The sequence below is a fragment of the Camelina sativa genome, chromosome 5 (assembly GCF_030686135.1).
Source record: "Camelina sativa cultivar CO46 ecotype springtype chromosome 5, ASM3068613v1".
In the NCBI taxonomy this organism is placed as follows: domain Eukaryota; kingdom Viridiplantae; phylum Streptophyta; class Magnoliopsida; order Brassicales; family Brassicaceae; genus Camelina; species Camelina sativa.
This window is the reverse complement of record NC_141884.1, coordinates 8,343,834-8,354,738: the sequence shown is the minus strand read 5'-3', so window position 1 is coordinate 8,354,738 and position 10,905 is coordinate 8,343,834. Positions and strand designations below refer to the sequence as shown.

The 10,905-nt window shown below is 33.5% G+C and overlaps 1 protein-coding gene across 2 annotated transcripts; it reads right to left on the bottom strand.

The window, feature by feature from the left end:
* Positions 1–413: 413 nt before the first annotated feature.
* On the bottom strand, positions 414–2,812 carry LOC104786210 (mitotic spindle checkpoint protein BUBR1). 2 transcript variants are annotated; one of them, XM_010511566.3, is made up of 11 exons: positions 2,485–2,812; positions 2,330–2,389; positions 2,089–2,233; positions 1,831–1,988; positions 1,658–1,742; positions 1,504–1,570; positions 1,359–1,419; positions 1,086–1,260; positions 924–1,006; positions 762–848; positions 414–672 (listed from the first exon to the last, which is right to left on the bottom strand). In XM_010511566.3, the coding sequence occupies exons 1-11, from the start codon at positions 2,682–2,684 to the stop codon at positions 609–611; spliced, it is 1,185 nt and encodes a 394-aa protein (XP_010509868.1). In that variant the 5' UTR covers positions 2,685–2,812; the 3' UTR covers positions 414–608. The 2 variants fall into 2 exon arrangements, with proteins under 2 accessions (XP_010509868.1, XP_010509866.1); XM_010511564.3 differs by having other exon boundaries at positions 1,504–1,573; positions 2,485–2,765.
* Between the last annotated feature and the right edge of the window lie 8,093 nt (positions 2,813–10,905).

Sequence of the window (10,905 nt, the reverse complement as noted above, 5' to 3'; positions counted from 1 at the left end):
TAAACATAAAGTAATCATTTATGTGAGTTTAGTGGAAACTGATACTGTATAAAGTCTTTTTCTTTTTTTTTAACTAATAACTTTAGGAGAAAAGTAACTCTTTCAGGATGACATGATCGTTATTAAGATGTGCTTTTGTGGAGTATGTAATAGACTCTAACACCAATTTATACAACAAACTTGTTCAGTCTCAATTTATAAATACTTTTAGTTTCGTTGAATTCTTATTTCAAAGTAGTCAAGATATGTACCAATATGCTCAAGACGAACCTAGGTCTACGTCCATAACATACAAAGTACAATGAACTGGTCTACTGTCTACATGTTTGCATATTCAATTGGAAATCGAATATACGTCTGGAACAATATGTGGCTTTCCCAAATATCCTCCAACGGATACGAACCAGTAACAGTTTAGTAAACTAGCTGAATTGGAATCAATTAAAGAACAATAGATTTCAAACACATGCAAGGCTTATCATAGTACACAAATCTCAGTACATCAGAGAATACAAATAGGCAAATACAAGGAGCTTTATAGACAAAAGCTCAAATCTCAAACCAGAAGATCGTGTGGAGATGAATGTCCAATATCATCATCATCATCATCATCGTAGGAAGCTGTTGGGTGGGAAATGTCTTAAAGGGTTCTGTCGAAGCAGCTCTGTTTCTCTGTAATTTTTAAAGAAAACAATGTCAGATACTATGTCATGATATAATATATGTTTGGTGAATAATCTAGAGAGGCTTTTTTTGCTTACTTCTTTATCTCAAGGCCATCATTAAGGGGCAGAGCGTTTGATGATGATGAGATAGTTTCATCAGTCTTCTTCTTGTTTCCTCTCTCTCTGCATTTCATAATCAAGTTAATGATGGAAACATGCCTTATTCCAAAAAAAACATTCAAAAATTGTCATACTTACTCTGTGCATTCTTCTTCATCGACAAAAACCTCAAAGGTTGAAGCAGAGGCTGGTGCAGTTCTCACTATGGGTTTCTGAGGTACCTGTGAGGTTATATAAACGCAGTTAAGAGATCAATTTACAGAGATAGATATTTTTGTTAAGGATGGTAAAGGGCAAAACCTTGAATGATGCCCATTTTCTAGGTAAAGAATTGTTTTCTTTGTTCCTCTCTGCTCGGCCTCCAAGCATGAGCCAACTACCAAACTCTGGCTTTGACTTGTCTGATTCTGGTTGATTCCCTGATGTAGTGTCTGAAACTGCATCTGTGTAGATAGCAAACGGTGTCTTGGATGATCTGCAAAAGACAAAGGGTTTACCATAGTGAGTTGAGTGAAACAAATGCGGATAATGAAGAACAACGCAAAGAAATACAAAATCAATCAAACTGCTTACTGAGTCGGTTTTGGTTTTTTGGCTTGTATGTTAGAACTTCCTAACACCTGCCTCCTTGCATCTGCAGAAGAAACATTCTCATGTAAGAGAGCTTATTCAAAACATTAAAGTGATTTTACAAAGTAAAAAAGTTAATGTGACTCACTATTATCTCCCCTAGACAATAAAGTTCCAAAGCTTCTTGATGGTAAGTCACTATTCTCCTTTGGTTCCTGCTGGTAGGTATAACATTAATAATGGTGTTGAAAACCTTAGGACATGCATAATAGATATACTTCAAACAGACAAAAACTTCTTACTTCTTCAGCTGTGTTGGACCTTCTCATCGTTCTCACCATGAATTTCTTGTACGCATCATTCAACTTTTCCACAGGCTTTGCATTTCTGCAACAAGTTTCCACTTTTCAATAAGACCAATAACTTGGAGCAGAGAAACATAAAACTGTGATTTACATTCGTAAACAAAGATTACCTAGAGATACCGAGATTGAAGATCTCATTAGCAGTTTTCACCTTATTCTTAAACTCCATATGCAAAGCATTAGCTATGTAGTAGACAGCATGTGTCTTTCCAATTTCATTAACCTCCAAAAACTTGTATATAACTTCTGCATCAGCACAATGCTCCGCCTACAAAACGACAACAAAAAAAAAATCAATGAGTACTCTCTCTAAATATAAAAAGCATGTCTTGAAAAGGGGTTAAACAAAAAGAAGAAGAGAACATTACATATTCCAACCAAACTTTGAGATAACGGAGATCATCCTTGTAACGTTCCGAGTGCCAAAACTTACGAACACATTGCTCATATATCACTAACAAACCCGAGCATTCTCCTCCTGGTGGAAAAGCCTCCTGTACCCATTTTATACACCTTTCCAAAAAACCCCAAAGCCTCAAGGTTTACAAATTGGTACATCATAAAGATTAAATTCAAGAAACCAAAAAAAGTTGCGATTTTTCAACTTACTCGATCCAAGGAAACAAAGGGTCATCACCGTCGTACTCATCAATAGCCTCAATCAACTTCCTAATTTCCAACGAAACATCCACAAAGATTAAAAACAAGAATCGATCGATTGAACTAAAACCCAAGAAAGAAAGATGTGAAATTGAAAGAAGTACCTGCGTTTCTCGATGAGATCTTTCTTCAATTGATGGTCGGATTGAGATTTGAGAGCGTGGTTGAGAATACCAACATTGCGTCCTCTCTTCAATGGTCGTACGTTCTCCTTGAAAAGCTCCCATTCGTATCCAGTCTCTTGCTTCGAATTGAGAAACTCTGCTTCTGGATCTGAGATCTGAACCCTAGTTTCGGCGGCCATCGGTTGTTTCTTCGCTGGACTTTGGGGGAAGGATTTTGAAAATTCAAGGGGAATATAGCCGTTAGTTTTTACTCAATTAGAGAGCTTCACAACTTCGTTTCATTGATATACACGCACAGTCGGAGCGTGTAGACGCTTTTGTTGGGCCTAAGCTTTAATGGGCCAGAATTTTTTTAATATATAGCGGGGCCGTTGTTTTCCACTTTTTCCTAAACCAGTTACAAGTGGCTGGCCAATGAATACCAAACCGAACCGAAATTTATTTAACCGAATCTTAAATTATTTCCAAACGATAAATCTATACTATTAAAAGGGAAGCATTTTTAATAAGTAGACATAGATTAAGAAATTATTACATGAAATGCCACTGAAAACAAAATAAGAATATATATAAATCATGTATCCAAACAGATTGATATTTATTATGAGCCAAACAGATTGATATTAGTAGTATTAGCTGAACCGAAATTAAAAGATATAATCCTAAAAAATCGGGTGCAATTAAGATGGGTTCTAAATCGGTTTCCAAACAGATCACAGTCTAATAATAAAAATTACCTAACATTTATGAAAATTAAATTTATTACCATAAAAATCGGACACTTAAATTCAGAATTATATATATGTAAACATATTTAACTTGATAAGATATTTAGATATATTTCTGGAAACAACAATTTATTATATAAGGAATTGAATTGGTCAAACCTAATTTGATATTATAAATGACGTGGTTAATTAAAGAAAGTAAATATAGAATTATCAAAAATGGAAATAGATAACATTAGATTTTCAAATTTCTTTAAAAACTTAACAATATTTTTTATGAAAATAAAAAAATAATTAATAATAAGAAAATAAATAATGTAACAACTAAGAAAGAAGTATGCTCTTTTATATTGATTTCAAACTGATTAATAAGAAGAAAATATTTAAATTATAGGTAATATATATATATATATATATATATCCAAAAATTATTATTTTAAAACTTATGAAAGTTTTTAGTGTTCTTAAATAACAGAGCTACTAAATTTAAATTTTGTCTAAAATCTATTTTTACAAAATTATTATATTTAATTAAAATAAATAACGATTAATAGTATAAATTAAAATCTATAATAAAATTTCATCGATTATGGTGTGAATTAATTGAAGATAATTGAAGTAATTAGTTATTTTGAGTTATGAAACAAATATTCAAACAAAATATAGGCGATATGATGGCGAATTTTGTGGAAACTATCAACGAACAATTACGAAATTTAAGCAATATATTTGGCAAACAATATTTTAATAATAAATGAAAAATCATAGACAGATATTGAACTTTTTCTATACCATTTTCCTATGTATAACGAAATTTTTTGTTTAAGCCTAGAATATATTATTTCGTTTTTCAATTTTAATAGCACATAATTTTTTTGTTCTTTTTGCTAATTGAAGATCTAATTTGAGTTTTATATTCTTGATTTCAGCGTTCGAATAGAGCATGGAAATGATTGTTTCTCCACCTTGTGTGTAACTGTTTTTTCAAACCAATGGTACTTTGATCTATTTATTCTTTAAATTTACTTAGTTAATTGACTTTGTAGATTTTATATTATGTTAAAGTTTGATCTTTCTTTTTTATGACACACCCTTGATTGAAAAATCATAAATATCGAGTTCTTATTAAATACTAATTAGGATATGGATAAGAGAAAGAAGAGCAGTTGGTAAAACATGGATCCTCAAATCAAGTAATCGAGCTAGATGGTATGAAGCATGACTACATCATTCTTGCTTTTTCATTTTGTTTAAAGGTTAGATTTTCAAATTTGTTTTAAAATTTAATCATATTTTTTTATGAAAATGAAACAATAATTAATAACAATAAAATGACTAATGAAACAACTATAAGAGGAATATGCTCTTTTATATTGATTTCAAACTGATTAAAAAGAATATATTTAAATTATAGGTAATATATATATCCGAAAATTATTGTTATGAAAATATTTTATTGTTCTTAAATAATAGAGCTACTAAATTCTGTCTAAAATCTATTTTTATAAAAAATATTATATTTAATTAAAATAAATAACGAATAATAGTATAATTTAAAATCTTTAATAAAATTTCATCAATTATGGTTTGAATTAATTGTAGTAAAGGTTATTTTTAATGTATCATTAATTTGTGTGTTTTGTTTTTGAAGATTTGTTTTTGAGGATGGCAAACTTTGGTTTGATATTTTGGACTTGGGAATTAAACACATTAAGAAATTTATTGTTTGGTATTTAAATTAGCTAATAATTAGGGTATGTTTATGAAGAGTTTTAGCCAAGGAGAATGTTGGATCACACAAGAAACAAGTACAAAACCATTTTACCAGGGAGTAGTACAATTAAGAGACTTTAATTGTGACGTGAAGACTATACTACTTGTGATTGATTTTATTGTGTTTAGACTTTTAAATGGGAAAACATGTAATCGTATTAAGGAGCAAGTGCATCCATCCACACATATTAAACTATTTGAAATAAACTTTTTGTATATCAATAATTTCATACCCAATATTTATGAAAATTATATTTAAGAAGTTTCCATAACCATTTCTATTAACAACAACATAACTATATGTTCAGAACCATGCCATAGTTAGGAAAAAAGAAACATTCACTTAGGGCATTAAATTTTGGAGAAAATATTAGGAGCATATATTATTTAGACTTTAGTCCTAATAAACTTATGTTTATATGAGACTTAATGGTTATGCTAAAATAATGTGTTAATAATATAGATAAATATGAAACAAATATTGGGCTTTTGATATGGGCTTAATTAAGTGACTAGAAAACAATTACTTCAACAATTAAGGTTTTTTAAAAAGTTAATAAATATTTAGGGTAAGCAAAGAAATATATATCCCTTTCTCCTCTTTTCTGAACAGAACTCAGTAAACAAAGTTTTCCTCTTGGCACAACTATGTATATGTTACAAGAAATCAAATATTACTTATGAAAACAACACCGCACGTACGTGCGGGTCCGTATCTAGGCACGTACGTGCATGTTTGAATCTCTTACATATTCCTTATTCGTTGGACTAAAATATACAATATCAAATAGTTAAATAAAAACTTAACATATAATGGGTGTGACATATTTACTGTCCCAAAATAACATACCACATTTCTCTTACTATTTTTTTTAATGTGATTATCTTTGTTGATAACAAAAACAAATCCGATCACTCTTTTGTCTAAACCGAATTAAAAACAAATCAAAATTGGTAGTATATGGATATTGAATGTGTCTAACATTTCTAAAAAAAATACATTTACAAACATAACTTCATATATATGTAATATATTATAAAGCAAACATAGTTTTTGAAATCAACCCCGCACGTACGTGCGGGTCCGAATCTAGTTAATTTTATACAAAAGAGTCCACACCGAACCTAAGATCATGAGAATATTAGTATATTTCAATAAATATTAGTTACAAAAATAAAATTGAATACATGAGAAACAAGTGTTTTTGCTCTAAAGTTAGCAAACCTATTTTTAAGGGTCTGCTAAATCTACCACTTTAGATAAAAAGAAAATTGATCTTAAGGTTGAAAATAGTTTTTTCTTCTCATCTTTTCACAGCCAAGGATTACGTCCACACGTTCACACTGCTTCGTTCAACCATCACATTCCTTTGCTGTCTCATATATTGTGAACTGCTTCGTTCAAGCATCACACTTCTTCGTTCTCTCATATATAGAGCTTCCTAATTAACAAACCCTATTTTCTTCTTTTAAAAATTTTCATTTTGCATTTATCAGTCCAGTGATTGCTTCATTGCTCTGGCTATCGTAGTTGTGATTTACCCTTTGATTTTGTAGAGATACCACCGTCAGTTACAATATTCCAAGTGTTCTTTAGTCTCCCAAGTAATTTGTCGCTTTCAATTTCATGGTTCTCCGATTTGAGTTTTATTGTTGGTCGTAATTGAGTTTCCAGAGTCGAAACGCTTTTAAGTCGTGATGTTTTGGTTTGTGTCGTTCATCCAAGAATCACAAGTACAAAGAGATACAACTCATTATGATGTAGTAGTGTTTGTTTGTTTTCTATATACCTCAGTGTTGTAGTTGATGTAAATAACAAGTTCCAGTTAATTAGAGTTTATTTCTCATTTCTGTTTTCTCTAAAAGAGAAGAGTCAAACGTCTCTTACTCTGTTACAAATTTCAGGTGAATCCTTGATGTGATGATCTTTCAGTTTTCTTATTTTTCGATTTTGTGGGAAAAGCTCAATGATGTAGAGAAAATAGTTTACTTTATAAAATAGAAATAGTTATAATTTTTTCTTTGTTCTTTTGTCTAATTTTTCGTTTTACATTTGAACTAAATCGTTTACAATAGAACTATTGTTACTTTCATTTGAAATATTGAGCCAGATTACAAGTCTGCCTTTCAATCTTATCAAGCATTTAGCAAATCTATGATTGATTTCCTACTATACCCATAAATCTAAAAGAATAATAAGTAGGAGCGTGTGTGACAGTAGGATAAAGTGTCTAACTAAGGATGTATAAACGAAGAACATAAGGTTCCTACAATGCGGTGTTTGGGTGCCTCAATTTTACGTAATTGGCCACCAAAATAACCTGACGGTATGCCATGGTGAGACACTCTAATCTTGTATTATGTAAAGGCTGATCATTATATATCACAATGGACAATTATGTAAATAGGGATTTCCAAACACCGCATTGTAGGCTTATTTTAAATGAAATATTTATTTTAATTTTTTTAGTTGAAATCTTATGCATTTCAAAATAATGTCTAAACATTATCTTTTAATCCAAAATTACATCTTAATTTGTGAGATTATTTTTATTTTTTTACTTATAGTTTCAAATCATTTTTACATTTGAAAACCTACATTTTAGCCATTTAGAAATTTGATTATATATAATCTTATTTTTTTCTAAAGCTAAAATATGTGTCACTAGCTCATATATTCAAACTTTCAAACTAAGAATCTAGTGATGGTAAAGGCAAAACATTTAGATTGGTGCGCTACAATCTCAAATCGCTTTGATTCATTGCTGGCTACAAAATGTTTCATTATATTGATACTCTTATGATTTAGTTTTAGACTTTTACTTGAGTAATTAAACGAATCATGTAAACCATAATTCAGACGCTATATTTAATTATAACTTTGTCAAGTTGTGTACAAATTCTAGCACAGTAGCAATAGCGGATCCAGAAACTATTTTTACCGGGTACAAATATTAATTTAATAATTATAAAAATCATAAAAAAAATAGCTATAGGCTAGCTTACATAAAGGGAGACACATAACCCTAACATGTGGTCAAAGCTAAAGCACACACATGGCCTTTAGATAAAGCAAAGCTAACAATCACTAGATAGCTCAAAAGAAAGGAAAAAAAAGGATAGGATTGCCTCATCATTGGGAAGGACGTGGTGATGCATTAGAGCTTGTTGCCTCATTAAAACCCCTTCGGTAAACCCATTGGAAAAAAACCCGAAGTAGGAAAAAGAGTACGACTCCTTCTAATGACTTTGGTGTCTTCACCATTGGGTAATGGTGAAGACCGTCTGGGTGGCTTCAGACGCTATTGGTGGATTCCTTGGACATTGTTCTTGATCATGAAGCTCACGCTCTCGGACAATTCTTTGATCATGCAGCTCATTCTCTCGGACAATCCTGGGGGCCAGCAGATTACACTTATTCCAGAGGGTCCTGGTTGTGTTGTTGCTTCGTGTCTTGGCTCCTGGTACTAGTCTTGGAGTTTGGCCTAATCCATTAGTCTCAGATCTGGGTCGGTCATCTGGGTTAAATCATCCCCTCCCCTTGTAAAGGTTTAGTCCACAAAACTTGCCCATCACCTACATCAAAAGGGGCTAAGTCAATAACGTTGAATGAAGTAGATTTTTGGAACTCTCCAGGTAATTTGATGTGGTAGGCGTTGTCGTTGATCTTGGCATGAAGCTTCTTGACGAACTCAACACCCTTCTGGATAATGGTGGTGAAAGGTGTAGCTATGGTGCTAAAAGCCTTAACAAACCAAAGAAAGACACTCACTAGATTATGGAAGCTTCAGACTGGTGCGATGCTGGTAGGGGTCGACCATCCTTCAATGGCTTTGATCTCCTCTTTGTCCACCCTAAGCTCTTGGATAAGTGGTAATACGCATGGTTGTTCCCCCGGGAAGACGCCTAGGCTTGACTCCGTCCAACAAGTAGTTCTCTTTGGTCCCTATACTTTAAATATCTTTAAACACCATGAGTAGTACATGACAAGCAGAATCACTAAGAGACTTCCTAATATTACTATAATTAATTAAAAAGTTCATTTTAGTGCTGGTATTCTTAGACAACTTGGCTTGCATTTCATTCACCTGAGTGGGTGATAAATGTTTTAAGCTAAGGCGTTTATTATCATTAATAAAAGAGTATTGGTTGGTGTGGCCCCAATGTGAAGTTCCCTTGTCTAACTGCCAAGGACGCCTTAATAAGAGGTGGCCAGCTTGCATTGGAACCACACTAAACGAAACCATGTATTGCTCATTGAATTTTATCACGGTCTTGTCAACCATTTAAGCTTATAAGGATTGGGGTGGTTTGTGGTGTTAAGAGAAAGTTTATTGATCATATAAGAGCTTGCTAAATTAGTGCAAGAGCCCCCATTTATGATCAAACCACAAACCTTCTCGCTCACCGTGCATTGAGTGTGGAAGATGTTGTCCCGTCCGTTCGCATCCTCTAGAGCTTGATTGGTGCTAGGATTCGTCGTATCATGAGAAGTTCCCCAATGTATGGTTTAACAATGGCTTCTTCAAGGTCCATCCCTTCTTCCTTCTTGACCGGTTCAGCCTCATCCTATTCAACTTCTCCGGATGCGCTAATTATCCTGGTACGCTGGTCAGATAGTCTCGTGTATAGTGGTCCCTTCCATGATATTTGAAGCACTCAATGTCTTAATTCCTTAGGTCATTGAATTGATCTGCCCCTTTGGATCTTGGCGGTCGTCCCTCGGTTACTTCTTAGGTTTGAACAAGTCTCCACAATAGCTGGTTTAATTATGTTTTAGCCTCGGGTAGGATTGTGGGATGGTGATGCGTTTGGTGACAAAGTAGGAATTACTTGGGTCCGGTTACGACTAACAATTGCGACCTTCCTCTTGATTTGTTGTTTGATTTGCATAGCGAGGTGCAATAATTCTTCGAAACTCGCATACGGTTGCGTCTCAACCATCCTAGCAATCCGATCTTGTATTTTATATAAGAATTAAGCCATAAGAGCTTCTTTCGATTCGTCCAATTGGAGTCGGTTCCATAAATTTTTGAACTCTTCATAGTAATCTTCCACACTCTTGGTTCCTTGAGATAGCCTCCATTTATTTTTTGCATCTCGTCGTGGTACATGGGTGGAACATTGCGTCTCCTCATGATAGCCTTCATAGCATTCCAAGTTGGGATGGGTCGCGCTCGGTTCCTTCTTCGTTCGAATAAGTCTCGGTCCCACCATGTAAGAGCATAATACGTGAGTTAAGCCGCAACATAAGCAACCTTTCGTTGCTCTTTGTAGTGATAGCACAAGAAGACATGGTCCATGAGACTCTCCCAATCAAGGTATGCTCTTGGGTCTTCCTTCCCGGCAAATGTAGGTACCGTGAGCTTAAGTTCTGGTTCAGGTGGTCACGGAGCTTGGCGATCATAATAGCTTTTATGAAACCTATCTTGTTCTCGCTCTCCTTCCGGGTGGTTCATATCAAATTAAAATAATTAATACATATCAGCTTTTATTTCCTAGGTTGACACATAATTGTCCTCTCTTCAATGCTCGAGTATCAATTATAATATTCCCAAGCCCAAAAAGAAAACCAAGATATCTTCTTCTTCTTTTTCCCATATGTTCTAAAATCAAAGACCAAGATTGAGGTTTTTTTAGCTTACAATGGCTTTTAGATTTTTAGGAGTATCAATCGGGCTTCCCCGGCCAGGCCCGGCCCAAAACCTGCAAAGCCCGCATATATTTGAGCCCAGCCCAGCCCGGACTGAAATATTCCGTGCCTATATTTCACCGGCCCGGCCCTAACAAGGCTACAGGGCTTTTTCGAGCTTTCCCGAGCTTTTTTACGAAAAAAACAAACTTCTAATTCTATAACATGTCATAAAAAGCAATGTTTAAAGCTGCATTATAAAACGAA

What these genes read in the sequence shown, in the direction of transcription:
- LOC104786210 (XM_010511564.3), bottom strand. Translation starts at nt 2,684, where the DNA reads ATGGCCGCCGAAACTAGGGTTCAGATCTCAGATCCAGAAGCAGAGTTT. An exon ending in TCAAAGTTTGGTTGGAATAT is followed by an intron (nt 1,989 to 2,088) that starts GTAATGTTCTCT and finishes GTCGTTTTGTAG; the next exon opens with GCGGAGCATTGTGCTGATGC. An exon ending in GATGGCCTTGAGATAAAGAA is followed by an intron (nt 673 to 761) that starts GTAAGCAAAAAA and finishes TAAAAATTACAG; the next exon opens with AGAAACAGAGCTGCTTCGAC.